Below are 22,406 nucleotides of genomic sequence, written 5' to 3' on the forward strand. Positions count from 1 at the left end.
GACTGCCTGCAGTGTTGTCAGTTTGTGCAGACTTAGAGGTTGCGATCGGCGTGGAGTTTGCGAAGGCAGGCTGCCGGCTTGTTTTATGGCAAAGAGTGTACGTTTTATGGCCTTGGTGCACAATAAATGTTGTTACTTCGGAGTTGGAAGTGTAATCATTTCGTACGTTTGGTGCCCACTACCTGACTGCCAACAAAGATCGCAATCTGCCTTGTCTTTCTGGGTGCAGTGTAGTTGTTAACAACTGCCGCAAAAATTTTCTCTAAAGAAAAGTAAGGATACTACTCAAAGTTAATGGGTCGAAGTCGCAAAAAGCTTTAAGTTACTCATCTAAACACTAATTTCATCGAGCTCGGTCACGATAAGCATGTCGGACATAGAAATTGATCTCTACCGCGAGACATCAGGTTAACACCGTGTAACATTATTCTCAGTCTTGATAATGGCCTCAGTTCGGCGAGCTTCTACACGTACGTCGTATGCAGCTGAAGGTCCCACAGAGATTCCAAATTGCGGGGACACTGATTGCTGCGTTTCACTCGCTGTTCCCAGCACTCCCGGCATTCTGTATGGTAGCAGCCTAACCGAGTGCGCCACACCCGGGCCTACATGTTGTCAGGTTATTTCGATTATGATGCAGAAGTTTCGTTAGGAAGCCCTTACACATTCTCCGTACAGTCCCAACCTCTCTGCATGAGACTTCCATATTTTTGGAGCCCTGAAAAAAGACGTTAGTGGGTGTCGATTTGCTTTGGGCGAAGAGGTGTACGCCTGGGTACAATCAGCGTTACATAGGCAACCCCGAACATTTTCCGTGAAGGCACTGACCGTCTTCTGTCACAGTGAGATAAATGTATTAACAGTTAAGGCGATTACTTTTAAAATAATGAAAAGTTTACTCACTTTTTTCCATCTGACTCGTTTTCATTAGACTGTCTCTTATACACCGAAGCGACAAAGAAACTGGTATAGGCATGCGTATTCAAACGCAGAGATATGTAAGCAGACAGAATACGGCGCTGGGTCGGCAGCTCATATATAAGATAGCAAGTGTCTGGCGCAGTTGTTAGAGCGGTTGCCGCTGCTACAATTGCAGATTATGAAGATTTAAGTGAGTTTGAACGTGGTGCTATAGTCGGTGCACGAGCGATAGGACACAGTATCTCTGAAGTAGCGATCAAGTGAGAATTTTCTCGTACGACCATTTCACGAGTGTACCGTGAATATTAGGAATCCAATAAAACATTAAATCTCCGACATCGCTGCAGCCGGAAAAAGATCCTGCAAGAAAGGGATCGACGACGACTGAAGAGAATCTTTCAACGCGACAGAAGTGCAATACTTGCGCAAATTCGTGCAGATTTCAATGGTGGGCCATCAACAAGTGTCAGCGTGCGAACCATTCAACGAAACGTCATCGATATGGGCTTGGAGAGCCGAAAGCCCGCTCGTGTACCCTTAATGACTGCACGACACAAAGCTTTACGCCTCGCCTGGGCCTGTCAACACCGACAAGTGGTTCAAGTGGCTCTGAGCACTATGGGACTTAACTTCTGAGGTCATCAGTCCCCTAGAACTTAGAACTACTTAAACCTAACAAACGTAAGGACACCACACACATCAATGCCCGAGGCAGGATTCGAACCTACGACCGTAGCGGCCGCGAGGTTCCAGATGTAGCGCCTAGAACCGCTCGGCCACTCCGGGCGGCCAACACCGACATTGGAGTGTTGATGACTGGGAACATGTTGCCTGGTCGGACGAGTCTCTTTTGAAATTGCATCTAGCAGATGGACGTTTACGGGTATGGAGACAACCTCAGGAGTTCGTGGATCCTGCATGTCAGCAGGGGACTATTCAAGCTGGTGGAAGGTCTGTAATGGTGTGAGGCGTGTGCAATTAGAGTGATATGGGATCCCTCATATGTCTAGAGAAGACTCTGACAGGTGACACGTATGTAAGCATCGTGTGTGATGACTTGCATCCATTCAAGTCCATTGTGCATTGCGACGGGCCTGGACAATTGCAGCAGGACAGTAAGACATCCCACACGTCCAGAATTGGTACAGAGTGGTTCCAGGAATACTCTTCTGAGTTAAACACTTCCGCGTCCATCAAACTCCCCAGACATGAATATTATTGAACATACCTGCGATGCCTTGCAATGTGTTCTTCAGAAGAGATCTCCCCCCATTCGTACTCTTACGGTTTTATGGATAACCCTGCAGGATTCATGGTGTCGGTTCTCTCCAGCAGTACTTGAGACATTAGTCGAGTACATGCCACGCCGCGTTGCGCCACTTCTGCGTGCTCGCGGGGGCCCTACACGATATTGGACACATGTACCAGTTTCTTTGGCTCTTCAGTGTATTAGCACTGTCCTTGCACTGCAAAACATACATTATATGGCGGATGGTATAACACTAGTTGTAGATGCTTTGGATAGTCATCGTTGGTGCACTAGGAAATCGGGCAACTACAGTCACGGTTTGGTCGTGGAAACGTCGACACAAGATAGCTCCTTTCTGCCATTCTTTCATCCATCTTACTGCGCTGATTCTATACAACCGATTGGCACGTGGTCACGACTTGTGTCAGCGGTGAAGGGTCACATGACCGCCTGGTAACGGTTCTACACCACCTACAGTGCTCCAGAGTGACCAGTGAGCTCTTTTAAAGATGTGAAAAATGTTTTGTTCGTTTAGCTTTCTTTATGATCTCTTGCTCTACTACGTGATCCCCCGAGCGCGCAACCTGCTGCTGTTGACTGTGCCTGGTTCTCCACAGAGTGCGGCCAGCCGGAGATCCCCGGGTTCCGCGTGGTGGGCGGCGAGCCGGCGGCGCCGGGCCGCTGGCCGTGGATGGCGGCCATCCTGCTGCACGGCAACCGGCGCACCGAGTTCTGGTGCGGCGGCACCCTCATCGGCGCCCGCCACGTGCTCACCGCCGCGCACTGCACCAGGGACTCCCGGCAGCGCCCGTGAGTACCACCGTCTGTGCCGCAGGCAAAATGCAAAACTACCTGCTCTCTTACGAACAAGCGATGTTACTAAGCGTATATTTCATATGGAAACTGCAATCAGTCACTTGTCCGGACAGTAGATCGTGTTTAAGCGACGCGTCTGTGACCGGGAGCTGTGTCGGTTTCTAATCGAATTCGCCCGGTGGGTTAGCGACGAGGATCAATTTGCCGGATGTGGCATTTAGGCAGTTTCCCATACCCGATAATGTGAATACCAGGCTGGTACCCAATTCGCGCCTCAGGTACACGAGTCACAAGCATTCAGAAAACTTCGCACACTTCCACATGAATAACATTACACGCAGACAATTGGGGTACACATATTCCACCTGGGGGTTACGGCGTGGGGACAGGAAGGACAACCGGCCACCCCTTCTCCACGCATAACAATATCGACATTGCGCAGATGCGGGAAAAGGGCACGAGAAAGACAAGAAGAAGAAACTGCAATCAGTCGCGTAGTAACATTTTTAAACTGTTTTATTTACTCATTAACCGGCTTTCGGGCCACTGCGTGATAAATATCAGATGGCGGGCATTTACAGGCATTTCATGTTTTGTACCATGTACAGTTACTCACTGGGATTATGGAGCTGGTGAAAATAGTTGGAACTATATAGCTTCTGCCAAATTGTGGCCATAATTGAAGATATGCGCTGAAAAACGGGCTAACCCCCAAATGTAAAAGCTTAGAAATAAATGTTGCCATCTGTTGCTGGGTATGGGAACTATCAAAATTGGCATAGGAGTCACCCCTAAGTGCTATTTAGGAGTGAGAACAACGTCAATTTTGATAGTTCGCTTACCCAGCAACAGACGGCAATACATCTCTTCTTACATTTGAGAGTTAGCCGGTTTTTCCGCCCATGTCTTCAACTGAAAGATTTGTGAGATGAACAGACCGACTCGGAACTGCTTGAACTGTCACTTCTTAAGAGATATGCCTGGCGCGCACGATTCTACGTGTAATACAGGAGCTCTTTCTCTTACTATTTAAAACGTAATTTCAGTATTTGAAACAACTGAATCCACTTTCTAGAACTGGTTCCCATTCTGCACCCTATTACCCCCTTCTCCATAACGACCGCCCCCTTCCCGACAACCTTAGTAAGGTCAACCACTTCTCTTCCCACTTTTCCGAGGTCTTCTCCGTCCCTGACGATCCCCACTTTGATTATTCTCTTTTCCCCACCATCTTGGAACGGGCCGATACCTCGGTCGCTCCACTTGCTCCTAGTCTCTGGTACTTGGGGCAGTTTTCCTCTCTGACATCAACACTCTAATCACAGCACAAGGCATTAAACTTATTCTCCAGTCAAAACGCAACACGGCCCCTGGTCACGACTGTGTCACCTACCGCCACCTTAGGGAATGCCCCTTCTCCTTCCTGACCGTCCTTGTCAATTTATACAACGTCATCCTCTCTACCGGCTTCCACCCCGACCTGTGGAAGACTTCCTGCGTCCTCTTAAACCCCTCAAACCCCCTCCCGTCGCCTCTTCCTATCGTCCCATCTGCCTCACCTCTGTCTTCAGTAAGGTCTTCGAATCCATCCTCTCCCGTCGTATCCATCAGCACCTTACTCAACACCACCTCCTCCCCCTTAACCAGTATGGCTTCTGACCCTCCTTCTCCGCCGATGACCAACTCCTTAACCTCATCCACCTTCTCTCCCTCCAGCTTAACTCCCGTCGCTCCGCAATTTTTGTTTCCCTCGACTTCCGAAATGTCTATGACTGGATATGGCACCCCGGTCTCCTCTTTAAACTCCAAACCTAATCCCTGCCTATCAATTTTGTCCGTCTGGTCACTTCCTTCCTCTCGCGCCGTCCTTCCTATGTCATCCTCCACGATACCAACTCCCGTATCTTTTATCCCACTGCTGGCGTCCTCCAGGGCCCTGTCCTCTCCCGCGTTTCGCCACCAGATAACATTTTTTTCAATTTAGTAGTAAACAATCGAGTTTCCTAGACCCTAACAGACTACTTAACCCTTGGCCATTTCCACGCTGCAAATGTTTGAATGAAAATGGCGCTGTAAGTATTCAACGCATAGAAATGCTTAATAACCGCTTTAGAAACTGAGCAACTGAAAATGGAGCCACAAGGTTCTAAATCAATTGTGCATCAGTAGAATAGCGTTCTGCACCTGAGGAAGACTTTCATTTACTACCCAATTATCTGGCATAGTGGCGACTGGAAACTATTGCTTTCTGTATAAAAAAAAGAACAATTCTATGCAGTTTGCCTGTATGAATCCGACCTAGTTTTGGACGAATATTTCAAACTGGATGCATTTTTATGTTATGAATAATTGTTTAAGCACTAAATACAAATAAAAAACTTAAGATTCACTAAACGGTCATTCTTCCTCCGCAGCTACAAAACATCGATTGCGACGGTTGTCTGATACTGTATGTACGTGTATGCGTGTACGATATTTAGATAGAAGTGAATACAATATTAATCTGTCATTTATGAATACACGTGGGTCACACATAAACATTCTCTTTCCGTCATCTACTCAAAAGTTTCTCTAAGGAATTAAAATAGAAAAGTTTTGATTTGTTTCCTAGTTCTTTAATCGATGGGCACCTTCACGGGTGAGCTTACGACCTGGTTGAAAGGCACGAGAAAGAAAGTTGTAAATTGTTGCATCCACGTTACTTCCTAGTACAGGGTGAAAGCTAATAAAACTAACGAACTGCAGGGACGGATTCATGATTGGAAATGGAGGAAAAAAGATGCTATGAACTTGTGTCCGGAAATGGACAGTGTGCGTGCAACGGCAACATATCGTACCGGAACACAGTTCAGGCCTGTATCGCATCCACGTCACAACAGATGTTCAAAATGACCTCCGTGGGATACAATACGCTCTTTCCGGCCCCTCTCCTGATAGCGTCGCAAGCGTCGTGAAAACGCTGTTGAAGGGTCTACACATCAGGAACTGGTTCAGCATACACAACGCTGATAATCCTCGCAACCGTTGCATGTGCCAGGGATGGCAGCGATTGGCACGCAGATCGTACTTTGGCTTACACCATGTTGGCGGGCCACATGCCTGGACCTTGTACTAGGGTTCGCCTCAATATCTTGCAGAACCGGCTCCTCCAGATCTACTGTAGGCACACGCCGCCGTCTGCTTGCACGTTTGTCTGTCTGAAAGGATCCCAGATCATACCGACGCCTACCGAGCGAGGTGGCGCAGTGGTTAACACACTGGACTCTCATTCGGCAGGACGACGGTTCAATCCCGCGTCCGGCCACCCTGATTTAGGTTTTCCGTGCTTTCCCTAAATCGCTTCAGTCAAATTCCGGGATGGATCCTTTGACAGGGCACGGCCGACTTCCTTCCCCATCCTTCCCTAATCCGATGAGACCGATGACCTCGCTGTTTGGTCACTTCCTCCAAATCAACCCAACCCTCATACAGACGCCCAGAAAGGGCTTGACATGTTGTATCATGCGGTTGGTTTTTGTGAGAGTACGTCTTTTGGTATGATCGTGCTGCCTCTCGACCGTTTCCATCTGCTTGGCCATACACAGACACCATCTCGGCTTGTTCCCTATATGAATACCGCACCAATCTGCCGCTTACATTACGCTGCCCCAATCAGACAGGCTGCAACACACAAGGAACACATGGCACGTTGTCAGAGGAGCTTTTATTCGACAGCGCTAACTTCTCTGCATTTGCGGAACCATGTTCGTAGGACCTATTTTCCTACATTTCCAGTCAGGAATCGGTCCACGCAATTTGTTGGTATTATTAATGTTCACCCTGTATACGTTTACAATGTCAGGGTTACAGCTGCCAGAAAGAAGAAACTTCTGCTTCTGTTAGGGAAAGAGGTCCCTGAATTATTAGGCACACTCACACTAAAACATAAACTTCATCAGTTACAACACCAGCCACTTTTGTGACGTCTTCTCTTCAGCATAGCTGACTTGAGATATAAAATATATGAGCATCATAGACAAACAATTGAGATCTTTGTATAAATATGCCAAAAAGAAAATATAATCTCTCTGCCTCATTATCTTTCTAGATAATTTTAATATGATTAGACAAGAAAAGGTTGTAAATATTCGAAAACCGGTCTGTGGATTGTCGCACATGAGCCTCGTTTATTCATTAAGTAATACCCGAAAATAAGATTCTTGAAGATCTGCAAAATGTCCATTTACATAACCTCTTCTTTGGACTTAAAACGTTTTCCACCTACAAATCACTATGTTTTCCTATTCCCGAAGCACTTCTCATCATCCTGATGAAAGATGCTTCTGTCTCGAACGAGATCCCTTCTGAAGTTTTGTCTTAGTTCAGAATAGCATTCGACTTTTATTGGTCTCATCTTAGCAAGATAATCAAGAAGAAGTTTTTTTGTATCCCAAGAAATACTAACAATATATCTTCCGACAGATGAAATCGACTCTTCCATTCTTGGTACAGGCTCACCTGCTTCCAACACGCTTGGGATTGCTGTTTCATATTTGGCGTGAAGTGGTGTACTGAAGTCTCACTCATACTAACAAACAAGCGTGTAAACACAGCTGCATTCTCTGTGATTCATTTGAAACACTGCAGAGAAATCCGTTATCATATTTGCTTCTTGTCAGTAAGATATGCGGGACCTACATTGTGCGAGGCTTTCTCATTCTGTGTGTAAATTATACCGTACTTCGTCTTCTAGTACGCTTTTGGAATCAGCTATTTCGTACATGTTTAACAGGCGATAGCTCAAATGCATAACCTCCGGCGAGAGGGTCCGCTCAATTCGTGACATGGCGCCTCTAACCGCGCGGCCACACCGCGCTGCAGGGAAGGCGCGCGATCTATCTGAGTTTGACCAAGGGCAGATTGTGGTGGCCCAGAGGTTCGACACGAACATTTCGGAAACTGATCGAGTTATCGGGTATTCGAGAAGTACTGTGATGAGAGTCTTCAACACGTGGCGATATCAAGGTGACTCTACGCCCAGACATCGTGGGCGGCCGTCCTTCATTACAGATGTCGGACGTTGTAAGCTGGGCAGACAGGTACAACAGGACGGGCAGCGAACTGTGTTGGAACTAACAGCAGACTTGAATGCTAGGCAGAGTACAAGTGTGTGTGAACACACAGTGCACTGAACACTCCTAGTAATGGGCCCCCGCAGCCGACGACCCATGCATGTGCCAATGTTAACACCACGACAACGGCAGCTACAACTGAAATGGGCACGTGCCCATCGGCACTGAACGTTGGCGCAGTGGTAGACCGTTGCATGGTCTGATGAACCCCGATACCTCCTTCATCATGCCGATGGGAAGACGCGAAGCCGTCGTCTTCCAGGTGAACAGTTCCTTGACACTGGTACTTCGAGAGGGAGACAAGCTGGCGTATGTGGGCATCCGTGGCTCCAGTGTAGCTCGTGCAAGACACCATGACAGCCAAGGAGTATCGTGCACTGGTTGCAGACCACATACACCTCTTCATTACGATCGTGTTTTCCGACTGCAGTGGCATTTTTCAACAAGATAATGTGCCATGTCACAAGGCCAGGAGAATAATGCAGTGTTCGAGGAACGCAGTGGCGAGTTCCAATTGATGTGCTGGCCCCCCCAACTCACCAGATCTGAACCCGACCGAACACATCTGGGCTGTGATTGCACGTGGTGTCGGAGCTCATCGCCCACTTCCCCGAAATTTACCGAAATTAGGTGACTTGTGTGTGCAGATGCGGTGTCTACTCTCCCCAGCCACCTACCAAGGCCTCATTGCCTCCATGAAACGACGCCTCGCCGCTGTTATCCGGGTCAAAGGTGGACATACCGGCTATTAGGTAGGTTTTCATAATGTTCTGGCTGATCAGTGAGTGTCCCTTAAGTGGCTCACCTTCAAAGGAGGCATCACTAAGTTTGAATTCAGCCGCGTACTTCATACGTTGAAAATGAAGGAAAGTGTTCTGCATAAAAGTTCACCAGCTATACACGAATTTTCGCTGTCGATGAACTGTCCAAAACGACGAAGGTTGTGACAGCGCGGTACAACAATAGATTGTTCTGAACCAAACGCGTACAGCACGACAACTTTATGAACCCGTACGAACAAAATTCTTCCGGAGATCAAGTCGACACTCGACGTACCTTATTCAGTAACACGTACTAACATGACAAGAACAAAATTTAACTGATGTGAGTTAGACGCTTTTGTCCTGCCCTAATTTTTCATTAACTACTCTGGGTTCACTGTAAGTGAAAGGCACTCTCTTCTTCTTGTCACACGAGACAATAAGTATATCACATCATATTTATTTGGTTATACGAGGTGAAATAATGGTTTCTTGTTAGTTTTCAAAGCACTTCGGGATCATATATTTACATGAACTGGTAATCAAAAGGAGATTCCTACGGTGGATGGAACTGGCGTCTGGTACAGTTAAAGCATCCAGCTAAACAACCTGAAATGCTTCGACGCAAAAGTCGCCGAAGTGGCGTCAACTCGAAAGACTTGCACCCGGCGAACGGTCTACCCGACAGGAGGCCCCAGTCACGCGACATTTACATTTTAACCTGAAATGCTCACTGAGCGCACTCGATTTTTTAGGGTGTAAGGCGGTGATTTATTTATTTTTCCTTATAAATGATTACATACTTGAAGATCAAGCCATAGTATCACACACCTACATTCTCGACAGTTCCTATGCAATGCTCACTTGATGTCATGCTTCCTAAAGCTACCTTGTCAAGATATTTTAACGTTTTACAGAATATAAGAATGTTACATCCTACTATTTTGTTGGAGCACACATCGAGTGTCAGATCGAAGAATCACTCTCTTCTTATACGATCCCTGGCACATCTCGCCAGATCTCTATTTCCAATGAATATTGTTAAGTGGATTGATGTGCTTCTGTTCGTTTTCTTATGGTATTCAATTTATTTATCGATGGACACTTTTACAGGACATTATTACAGTCTTTCGCCTGTTCTGTTCGTGTGGCTTCCTAGGGATGCCTGCAGAATCCTTCGTCTCGTGTGATCCCTTCTCGTATCCTTGATCCTAAGACGTACTTTCATTTACTTTTGTAGCTTCCTGCATTGTTTCCTCTCGCCATACTCCTTGAGACGTCCACTGGGTTCCATCTTTTACATTTCTATGTCTCTTTGCTAGATAAAATTGTAAGTCGTGTGGTGTCACCTTTAAATTTACCTTGTGCGAGGGTTCGTTTGTATTTAGGTTACTTCGTTGTGATCTTCAGCTCGGAGTAGTCTGCGAACCCCCGATTTGTTAAATATTCTTATTCTTTTTAGAATAACTTATTTTTCCGATGATAAAAGAGAAGAATTCTGGGTGGAAAGTTTGACTTAATGTCTGTGGGTCCACCTCGATTGTGCTGGTACATAGAAGAAAGATTATACTTGTGATTTCTGAAAAAAAAAGAGCCAAACTGCCTTACTAAGCCCCAAAACTGTAGACTTCTTGTGAAATGCATTACACAAAATGTATTGTCTAAGTATATTACATTTTTTTGCCAAAATTAGTTTGTTTTCTATATTTTCAGCCCTCAATTCCATATTAACCTACTATTGCATGTTACCGCTAATTTGATACTTGCTTACTTCATTTTTTTCCGTAAGAATACTGTTTGTAAACTACTTGCTCACAAGGCGTAACGTACCACAGTTACAGTCTCTGTTCGCTTCAGGTTATCGAGCACTCCTTCGACGGCTACCATTTTCCCACAGCATGCGCATCTACTGTATATTGTACAATGCTCAATGCTGGATTAATGGCATATGTCAGCAATATCCCTCTCCGAAACCCAAACTTGTTTCCGTTGAGTCCCTTCAGTTATTTTGCTTCTGTTAGTCTCTTGGAGAGCAAGCTCTGGTCCCCTTTGGTTAAGTTACATAAAAAACAAATGCGCCAGTAGGATTTAATCAGTATGGGATACTTGTCATTCCCTTTTTTAAGAGTGGCTAGGTGTGCTAGTTTTTATGGCTTTGGGGATCTCCTTTGCAACAGACACTCGTTAAGCCGACATATCAAGTAAGGTGCAGTCTTGTTCTCCAGTGCTTGTTGCATTGATCCTTTTGCGCAGTCTAGTTCAGGAGCCTTTATTTTCTCAAACATGTAGTCACTCCTACTTCCTCCTGAGAGTAGAGCATTACTGAAGTATGTACGCCACGATCCACGTCCACTTATGACAATCTGCGCTGTGTAAGTGATCGCATAGAGATAAACGGAAAACTAATTATGTTATATTTTCCGCGCGTTTCAGAAAGATCAACGAAATCAGTTCCAACTTAAGAGCGACAGTTTTAAAGTGCGTTTACAGACACCAGGCTTCTTCTAGTTTGTGAGTGTACGCCGTTCATCACGAGTAGTGTTGGGACTGGGACACGTTACATGTTTCAACAGTGTTACCAACTATTAATACTCTCCCTTAAAAACTTGTGTAAATTGTAATTTAGAGTTTTAACTTCACAACGAGCACTTTATGAGGTGAAAATCACGCTTGGAAGCGTCCAGCGTCTCTCCCGCCGGGGATGAACCATCTCCGCGCGTAAACTATAGGGCTACCTGCAACAATTTGTTCTATGCCGTTCGACGTCTCTTTCAAGATGAAAGAGGTAAGGGCTTACGTCCCGTCATTGGAAATGGAGCTCAGGCTCGAGATGGACGAAATCAGCCGTAGCATTGTTCAACAGATACTCCTGGCTCTCAACTGAAGTAACTGAAGCAAACCTGAGGATATCTACATCTCAGTGGACAGATGGATATTTGACTCTTCCTCTTCAAGAATTCAAATCTATCGTGCTAACCTCTGCGCCATCTAACTGACTTTGGTGTTTCAGCGACACCAGTGACGTATTCAAAAAAATTGTGGATTGATGTACTTATTAAGTGACTAGAAGTTGTACCAAAACTACCTATAACCGCCTGTGGAATTTTAACTTTTCCAATTTTATTGATTGTAAAATTCACTACAGAAAATTTTATCTTGTCGACACCCCAATCAAATCTAAATTCGCAGACAAGGTCGCGAATGAAGTACAACACATAGCACTTAATGCTCGTTTAGTACTGATACCAATGTACAGACAGAGCAGAGCTGAACTACTCGATGGGGAGTGTTGCTATTTACACAAACATCGAATATTACAGAATACAGCTGTTTATAAAAAATGGTTCAAATGGCTCTGAGCACTATGGGACTCAACATCTGAGGCCATCAGTCCCCTAGAACTTAGAACTAATTAAACCTAACTAACCTAAGGACATCACACACATCCATGCCCGAGGCAGGATTCGAACCTGCGACCGTAGCAGTCACGCGGTTCCGGACTGACGTGCCTAGAACCGCACGGCTACCGCGGCCGGCTAGCTGTTTATACAAACATAGAATATTCCAGGATATACACCACTACACACATAAAATATATCTAGAACAGAAACGGTAAATACTAAATAATAAATAACTGCTGGTGATCACCTTTAAACTGGCGACCCACAACACGCTGGCCAGGGACACTAACCACTAAGCCACAGGGCAGGCTCCTCCCTTGGAGACGACCAGCGAAGTTCTCATGGGAGCCGACTACGGCACCCTGGATGTGGGTACTGTCAGTGGTCGTCCGTATGACGATTCTTACAGGTTCTTGCGTACTGGTCGTGTAGTCATATCCTGTTCGTTGTGACGACCATCGGCTGTAGCCCTCCTGTCGATGCTTCGCAACCGTCGAATGGGTCTGTAGTTTTCTTGAGCTTCCTCATCGTCGATCTGCGCCTCGAGACAGTAGTAGGACTTTATTCGAAAGATAAGGACGATCTTTCTGTCTTCTTCATGAAGATCTAGTCATCAGCATTCTCCCGTAGCACCACATTTCGAAAGCTTCTATTCTCTTCTTGTCTAAACTATTTATCGTCCATGTTTCACTTCCATACATGGCTACACTCCATACAAATACCTTCAGAAAAGACTTCCTGACACTTAAATCTACACTCCATGTTTACAAATGTATCTTCTTCAGAAACGTTTTCCTTGCCATTGCCAGTCTACACTTTGTATCCTCTCTACTTCGACCATCATCAGTTATTTTGCTTCCCAAATAGCAAAACTCACATACTACTTTAAGTGTCTCATTTCCTAACCTAATTCCCTCAGCATCACCTGATTTAATTTGGCTACATTCTACTATCCTCGTTTTGCTTTTGTTAATGTTCATCTTATACCCTCCTTTCAAGACGCTATCCATTCCATTCAGCTGGTCTTACAGGTCCTTTACTGTCTCCGACAGAATTACAATGTCATCGGCAAACCTCAAAAGTTTTGATTTCTTCTCCATGGATTTTAATTCCCACTCCAAATTTTACATTTGTTTCCTTTGCTGCTTGCTCAATACGCAGATTGAATAATATCGGGATAAGCTACAACCCTGTCTCACTTCCTTCCCAACCAATGCTTCCCTTTCATGCCCCTCGGCTCTTATAACTGCCATCTGCTTTCTGTGCAAATTGTAAATAGCCTTTCGGTCCCTGTATTTTACGTCTGCCACCTTCAGAATTTGAAAGAGAGTATTCCACTCAACATTGTCAAAAGCTTTCTCTAAGTCTACAAATGCTACTAGTGATTAGATAGATTAGACTAAAAAAATGTACAAGACTGAGTTTGCCACACGAAATAAGAAGAAAAAGTATGGGCATCTTTGTGTTTTGGAATCTGCGAAATAATACATGGGTAGCGTTATTTATCATCAAAAAGTGTTTGTATCGGAATATTAGTTAACTAACATTATAAGAATTTATGTGCAAAATCCGCTGCACAGAATTGTAACGTTTGCCTCAGCAGAAAACTAATAAATCAGAAGAAGATAACAGAAACATTTGTACGTCAAAAAGAGCTTTCCACAGATTCCAAATTGCGTCTCCACACTAGACAGTTGTAATTTTCCGCCGTCCGCCTTGACGTCATGGTGCAGATCAGCGTGTCACCACTACGTGTTACGTGCTGAAAATCGTTACAATATGTTTCAGGGACAGTTTAATTTCAAGGCTCAATTGTGTATGTGTGACATTACCTAAGCGCAGTGATGCTTTCGCTTTACAATATTAGTTTATTCTGAGTTCGGTGAAAGCTCTGGTAAATGTAATGAGCGATACTATTTTAGCTCCATGAGCGAGGAAAGCACACACCTCTGCAGGGAGTTATGAGTGGCTATGTGAAGTTAATCTATGTAAAAGATCAACGGGGAGCACAGTGGTCATTCCTTCAAATAACCCCCACCTTGCTCCACTCTACACAATTCTCAATTTCGCCTTGACGTCCGACGAAAAATCACAATAATCATATGTTGTTTTTAATTAAATTTCCTCTTTTCCAGTATGTAGTTTAGCAGTTAATCACCTAAAATGCAATAACTATTACACGTACTGCCGAAAAACCGCTTGCAAAGCGCTATTATCTGACCATGTTTTTGTATGTCGCAGGTTCAGCCCATCGCAGCTAACGGTTCTGATGGGAGATATTGACCTGAAACGTCAGGATGAGCCTTCGCAGCCAGAGCAGTACAAAGTGGTCCAGGTTAAAGCACATCCCAAGTACGTACACATGATCCTAAGTTTAACAACAATATTGTCACACACTGTCTAACAACTTACTTAACCATATAGTCTGCTTCCATAGGATAATGTTGTTTAGAAATACTACGTTCTAAAATTAATGCTATTTATTTATTGTATTATTAATGCTTACGGCCATTTTTCGCCAGTTGCTAGTTCAGTGCTGTTCACTTTATAGATAAGATTAACTCATATGTCTCGTCATCCTGAATTTCATGATGCTTAAACCAACAAGTTTCAAATAATTGTTTTATGAATTTTCAGTGATCTACGAAGGAAATTGTTGTTGTGCTGTTTTTTTTTTTTTTTTTTTTTTTTTTTTTTTTTTTTTTTTTTTTTTGAGTCTCTCAGTCTATATATGTAGTGTTTCCTAGCAGGAAAGTTATTTCACATGGAGAGCCATAGAGCAAAAAATAAAATATGTCTACGATCAAAACAACACCAATTTAAGAACTTCGTTTCCATTGACACGCAATTTACGGTAAAATGAAGTAATAGGTAAGGAAAAAAGATGAACACACACACACACACACACACAGAGAGAGAGAGAGAGAGATCTATCACACCGCCTCACCTCAGAGGTAATATCCCCACTTCAGTGCAATCCTGAATGAATCATATATCCGATGATGCCACCGATAGCCTTTCACCAGGGGGATGTGCAATCCAATGCAAAGCGGTTTAGTGAAGACGCCCACACAAGAAAGTCATATTATTTTCAGTACCGAAGGTGTGACAGAAGAGTCAATGTGTGTACGAAATAGGAAAGGTATATAATGCTGTGCTTCAAGCGTACATTGTCAGAAATCTCTTCCTTAAATTAAATCTTATGTTGGATACTCGTGGACTTGTTATCATTGGTACACTTCCACCCTAAACTTTAGCCCTGCTCTTGAACCATTCTTTCATTTCCATCACTGCTTCTTCGATGTATAGACTGAACACCAGGAAGGAGAGTCTGCATCCTTCTCTCTCACCCTTTTTAATCCGAACACTTCGTTCTTAGTCTTCGCTTCGCATTGTTCCCTCTTGGTTCTTGCACATAATATATATTCACCATCTTTCCCTATAGCTTACTCCTATTTTTGTCATAATTTCTAAAATCTTGCGCCATTTTACATTATCAGACGCTTTCTCTAGGTTGACAAAGCTTATGAACATCCCTTGAATTTTCTGAAGTCTTGCTTCGGTTTCTAAGCACACCGTCAAAACCACTAAACTGATCGTCATCTAACAGATCCTAAGTTTTCTTTCTCAGTCTTCTGTATGTCATTCCTGTCAACTGCTTCGATGGATGAAATGTTAAGCTGCTTGTGCAACAGTTCTCTGCCATTTCCATTTCTGGGAATGTGTGAATGATATTTTCCCGAAAGTCTGATGGTATATCTCCAATCTCATAGATTCTACACGCAATGTGTATCAATAGTCGTTGGGTTGCCACTTTCCCCAATGATTTTAGAAATTCCGAAAGAATGTTATCAGGCCATATTTAAGCAAGTCTTCCAAAGTTCTGTTAAACTCTGACTCTGTTACTGCTTCTCCACGTTTTCCATATCGACTCACACCTCTTCTTCTCTCAGGTTATCAGACAAGTTCTCTCCCTCGTGGCTGTCTTCATTGTACTCTTTCCACCAAGCATGCATCTCATCTGTGTTTATCTGTGGAATTCGCATTGCATTCTTAACGCTGCTGCCCTTGCTTTTAATGTCACCGAAGTTTGTTTTGACTTCTGTGTATACTGAAGCAGTTCTTCTGACATCGATTTATTATTCGATTTCTTCACATTTTCTTGCATCTCTTTTGCTTTGGATTCCCTACACTTCCTAATTATTTCATACCTAAGTGATTTATATTGCTGTGTTCCAGTCTTCCTGTGAATATTTTTATACGCCCTTCCTTCGTCGGTCAGTTCAAGTACGTATCTTAGCCAAGGTTTCTTCGTCGTTACCCTATTATACCCATGTCTGTCACACTCCTGTGATTGCCTGTTTTATAAATGTCCATTTCTCTTCAGCTGAACTCCATTATCGCAAAATCTACAGTCTTAGAAAATTTCAAATGCATCTCATCATTCTTCAGTACTTCAGTATTCTATTTCTTTTCGCATTGATACTTTAGGACGATTCTCTCAAACTTCAATGTACTCTTGAGTTGTGATCTGAGTCTGTATCTGCTCTTGGGTATGTCTTACAATCCAGCATGTGATTTCGGAATCTCTGTCTGACCTTGACGTAATCTATCTGAAATAACCCCGTGTTTCCAGACCTTCTCCTCTTTCGATTTTTGAGCAGTATATCATCTGTTATTAGCTGAAATGTAGTGCAGAAATCAGTTAACCTTTCTCCTCTCTAATTCTGACTACCGATTCCGTATTCTCCTGTAACATCATCTTCTATCCCTTCTCCTACTACCTCGTTCCACTCCCCCATGATTACTAGATTATCATTTCTCTTTACTTGCTGGATTATCCGGCCAATATCCTTACGTCTTTTTTCTACATCTTCATGCTATGCTTGTTACGTCGTCATATATACCTGAACTATTGTCTGGACTCTGTACTCTGTGCGTCTTTCCGCCCTCTTTAACAAGACTGTTGGCAGAGCTGGGATGGTTCCTTAAAATGGAAGTCATCGTCCACCTTTTAAGCAGTGGCCGGGATCAAACCTGGGATCTACAATGTTTTGATTACTAGTCAAAGACGATATCCCTAGACCACAGATTTCCATCATATAATTGCAAAGAAAATCAATACCAACAAATAACCACTATACTTAAGTAATGTCATTAGAGTGACATGTAACAGGAAGGGGAGCATTATATTATGTACAGTCACAGTTCTCATAAAATATTATGACAGACAATACAGTTACTGCAAGCCTCATTGGATACCCTAAAACAAGAAAATTGGTAACTTTCAAAACAAAATTCAAGTTGTATGGTCAGTGTAAACGAAGTGCCAGTGCAGACCATGTGTTTTCAATAAGTTACATCACATCTGCTGAAGAGTTGTGCGAAATACTCGATAACCACTTCCTGTCAATAACAGGCCATATCAAAATGTTATTGATGCAGGAGAGTACACAGAACTTAAAAAAATACAAGAGAATCTATTTTTGTACAGGATCCGCCTTGAACAGATACAATTTTATCTTCTTTTTACCCAGACATGTATTGCTGATGTTACTGTATCATCAATGGATTTTTTATATCCTTCCCAGGAAATAACACAAAAATTTCTGATTTAGAAATTTTCAGTTTTTAAGAAAAGTATTCACAAATTTGTAGACAGACAATTTTTTTATATATATCATGTTACTGTGGTTTTGTGTGTTTTGGGTTGTAGCTATTTTTCTTTCACAGTTTATCGTCGGCAACCATACATAATTTAATGTAGAAAGTTATTCACATCGAAAATTAACGACTGGTAGTGTTGTGGTCAATATTATTTCATTCTCTGTCGAGGACTATGTGAGTGTGGGGGCGGAAAGGTTTATGAGTTTGGGTTGTCTAACAGTTCTCTGAGGGCAGAGAACAGGGTTCAGTTGCAGAGAGCTATGTAATCATTTATTATTTCTTTTCAACTACGAATTTTTGTATTTGATAGCTTTCTTCAGTTATTAATTCTTGTGGGAGACTGTTGTTGCATTTGACAACTTCTAGGTCGCTGTTGATGTCTGTTGGTCTGTGGTCCGTATCCATAAGGCGTCTTGCGAATCAAGAATGATAGACTTTATTTTTAGTGCTCTTTTATGTTTTGCGTACCTAATATTGAAATTTCTACTTTCTTTCCATTATAAATTGAAATACAATCCTGACATGTCAGTTAATGAATACCAGGTATATTGTATTTTTAGTTTTTGCTGTACTGAGTTACTGCTCTTGGTCTTTTCTCACATGATATATGCAAACTATGGGTGAAGGGCAACAGATTGATTCCATATTTTTAAAGTTCCGAAAAGCATTTGACACGGTACCTCACTGCAAACTGTTAACGAACGTATGTACGTACGGAATAGGACGCCAGATATGTTACTGGCTCGAAGACTTCTTAAGTAATAGAACCCAGTATGTTGTCCTCGACGGTGAGTGTTCATTGGAGACAGGGTTAACATCAGGAGAGCCCCAAGGAAGTATGATAGGACCGTTGCTATTTTCTTCATACATAAATGATCTGGCGGATAGGGTGGGGTTGTTCGCTGATGATGCTGTGGTGTACAGGAATGTGTCGAAGATAAGTGACTGTAAGTTGATACTAGATGACCTAGACAAAATTTCTAATTGGTGTGATGAATGGCAGTTGGCTCTTAATCTAGAAAAATGTAAGTTAATGTGAATGAGTAGGAAAAACGAACCTGTAATGTTCGGATACAGCATTTGTAGTGTCCTGTTTGACAAAACGATGCCGTTTAAAAACCTGAGCGTAACGTTGCGAAGCGATATGACATGGAACGAGCATGTAAGGATTGTGGTAGGGAAGGCGAGTGGTCGACTTCAGTTTACTGCGAGAATTTTAGGTAAGCGTGGTTCATCTGTAATAAAGGAGGCCGCGTATAGGATGCTGGTGCGGCCTGTTTTTGAGTACTGCTCGAGTGTTTTGGGTCAGCACCAGGTTGGATTCAAGGAAGACTTCGAAGCAATTCAGAAGTGAGCCGCTAGATTTGTAACCGGTAGGTTCGATCAGTATGCAAGTGTTACGTATATGCTTCAGGAGCTCAAGTCGGAATCCCTGGATGGAAAAAGACATTCATTTTGTAGAATGTGTCAAGCAGGACACTACTAATGCTGTATCCGAACATTACAGGTTTGTTTTTCCTACTCATTCACATTAACTTTCATTTCTCTGCTGAGAAAGTTTAGAGAATAGGCATTTTAAGCTGACTGTAGAACGATCCTTCTGCCGCCAACATACATTTCGCTTGTTGTTGTTGTGGTCTTCAGTCCAGAGACTGGTTTGATGCAGCTCTCCATGGTACTCTATCCTGTGCAAGCTTCTTCATCTCCCAGTACATACTGCAACCTACATCCATCTGAATCTGTTAGTGTATTCATCTCTTGGTCTCCCTCTACGATTTTTACCCTCAACTCTGCCCTCCAATACTAAATTGGTGATCCCTTGATGCCTCATAACATGTCCTACCAACCTAAACCTTCTTCTGGTCAAGTTGTGCCACAAACTCCTCTTCTCCCCAATTCTATTCAGTACCTCCTCAGTAGTTATGTGATCTACCCACCTAATCTGCAGCATTCTTCTGTAGCACCACATTTTGAAAACTTCTATTCTCTTCTTGTCTAAACATTTTATCGTCCACGTTTCACTTCCATACATGGCTACTATTCATATAAATACTTTCAGAAACGACTTCCTGACACTTGAATCTATACTCGATGTAACAAATTTCTCTTCTTCAGAAACGCTTTCCTTGCCATTGCCAGTCTACATTTCATATCCTCTCAATAGCAAAACTCATTTACTACTTTAATCGTCTCGTTTCCTAATCTACTTCTCTCGGCATCGCCCGATTTAATTCGACTACATTCCATTATCCTTGTTTTGCTTTAGTTGATGTTCATCTTATATCCTCCTTTCAAGACATTCTCCATTCCGTTCAACTGCTCTTCCAAGTCCTTTGCTGTCTCTGACAGAATTAAATGTCATCGGCGAACCTCAAAGTTTTTATTTCTTCTTCATGGATTTTAATTCTTAATCCGAATTTTTCTTTCGCTTAGGGACCACAAAGATAGGATACGAGAAATCAGGGCTCATATGGAGGCGTATAGATAGTCGTTTTTCCCTCGCTCTGACTGCGAGTAGAACGACTAGTTGTGGTATTGGGTACCCTCCATCATGCACCGTATGGTGAATAGCGAGTATGTATTCAGGTGAAGATTTAGATGTAGATCTTTTCTCTGGGCTTATCAATCCTTGTTTTTGTGAGTATGATACCTAGTCTATGAGCTGCCTTGTTGTTATGACATTGTATCATTTGCTTGTTGTTGTGGACGCCATTTGTTCATGCGTTCTTGTGTGTATTTTTTGTGTTGTGTATATTTATGTTCTGTTTCTCTGTATTTGTGTGTCATCGATGATTTTTGTGTGTGTTGTCGGTGTCTTTTTCATTTTGATTTAATTTTTTTGGTTAAGTTTGTCTACAATGTTCGAGTCAAATTCATTCTCTACAGCTATTTGTTTGATTCTCTGTAATTCATTTCTTCAGTTGTCTTCACTGAGCGGTTTTTTATTCAATCTATGCAAGCAGGTATCGAAGACCAGAATGTTTTGTGTGTGATTGAGTGGTTTCAGTTTGTGTATGGCTGTGTGGATGGATGTTGTAGTTGGATGAAACTGGGCGTTTGATCTAGAAGATGTGATCTACATAACGATACTGATATACTGCTGTATTGTTTGGGTCTTACTATAATTTCAAATATTTTATTATATTACTATAATTTCAAATATTTTGTTTGTTTGTGATTAAGGAAGATGTTGGGTAGAAGCCCGTCCTATTGTGAGTAGAAGTGGTTGTCAAATGGGAATTATATTTTCTCTGTGACTAATTCCAGAATTGTTTGATATTTCTTAAATGTGTGATTTGGGAGTGTATTTCCATTGTTCTAATTGCCGTTTGATGCTGTTGATGATTTCTGTGGTGGGCAGAGTTACGTATGAGGATGTGATGTCGCATGATGGAAGAGTGACTGTTGTGGGTGTTTTGACATTTTCATCTTTTGTATCAGCTCTTCGGTGTTGTGTATGCTTCTGTTTGTGTGTACACAATGTTTCTGTAAGTATGTGTGTATTTCTCAGGCTCGGAGCTACTTAGGTGCACCACTGAAATTTACAGTTGGGCTTATCGGTATATCCTGTTAATGGATTTTTGATAGGCTGTTAAGTGTGGGTGTCTTAGGATCTTGTGGTTTTAACTGTCTCATTTTCTGTTTTGTGAATACGTATGAGATGGTATTTGAAAATATCTGTGTTTATTTCTGGTATCTTTGTATGAAAGCATTTGTTAGCCTATGTACTTTGTCTTCTAGAAATTTTAGGGTTTTATTTTTGGATTCCTCCTGTTTCTTTATTACCACAATGCTGCCCTTGCCTCCTTTTGTGACAAGAGCCTCATTGTTGCTAATTTTATTCATTATTCTTCTGTATTTTTTCTTTAATTTTTCGTTACAGTATACTAATTTTGTTTTCCTTCATTACACATCTAATTTTTTTCTGCAATTAGCTCCCTTATCAGACATGCACCGAGGTTTGAGTTACTCTTCATTTCTTGTTGTTTCATTATGTCAGTAGCCAGTGGACTCCTAACATACATCTTCTTTAGTCACATATTTGAAACAATAGCAAGACCTACACAATACAGGATAGTATATTGGCATCCCTCTGTAGTTGGCATCATATGCCTTTTAGATGGAAAATCCAGTCACGTCAGACAACTAGCCAATGGCATAAAGGTAGTCCATTCAAAAACAAAATTTACTGTAAAAACACAAGATAACAAAGAGTTAAATTTTCTTGACCCCACAAGACAAAGACATAACAACTATCATCAGTTTTCTGTTTTCAGGAACTCATCCCCACCAGTAAAAAAGCGCAAACTACACAATCAGCCACAAACAGACTGGTATCCAAAACGTGTTGTACAGATTGAATAAAACCCGTTCGATGAAGAAAACTACAAATATGAACTACAGATAATCAAACAAATAGTTGTGGAGAAAGTATATGGCACAAATATTACGCCGGCCGAAGTGGCCGTGCGGTTAAAGG

The 22,406-nt window shown here is 42.6% G+C and overlaps 1 protein-coding gene across 1 annotated transcript in view; it reads left to right on the forward strand.

Moving 5' to 3' along the window:
• The window catches only part of LOC124594382 (proclotting enzyme), a 157,809-nt gene that overhangs the window by 93,522 nt on the left and 41,881 nt on the right, over positions 1–22,406 (forward strand). Inside the window, exons 7-8 of the mRNA XM_047132754.1 lie at positions 2,747–2,980; positions 14,501–14,611. Coding sequence (XP_046988710.1) covers positions 2,747–2,980; positions 14,501–14,611 — 345 coding nt within the window. The remainder of the gene's footprint in view (positions 1–2,746; positions 2,981–14,500; positions 14,612–22,406) is intronic.

Source organism: Schistocerca americana, chromosome 1 (assembly GCF_021461395.2).
Source record: "Schistocerca americana isolate TAMUIC-IGC-003095 chromosome 1, iqSchAmer2.1, whole genome shotgun sequence".
Lineage (NCBI taxonomy): Eukaryota > Metazoa > Arthropoda > Insecta > Orthoptera > Acrididae > Schistocerca > Schistocerca americana.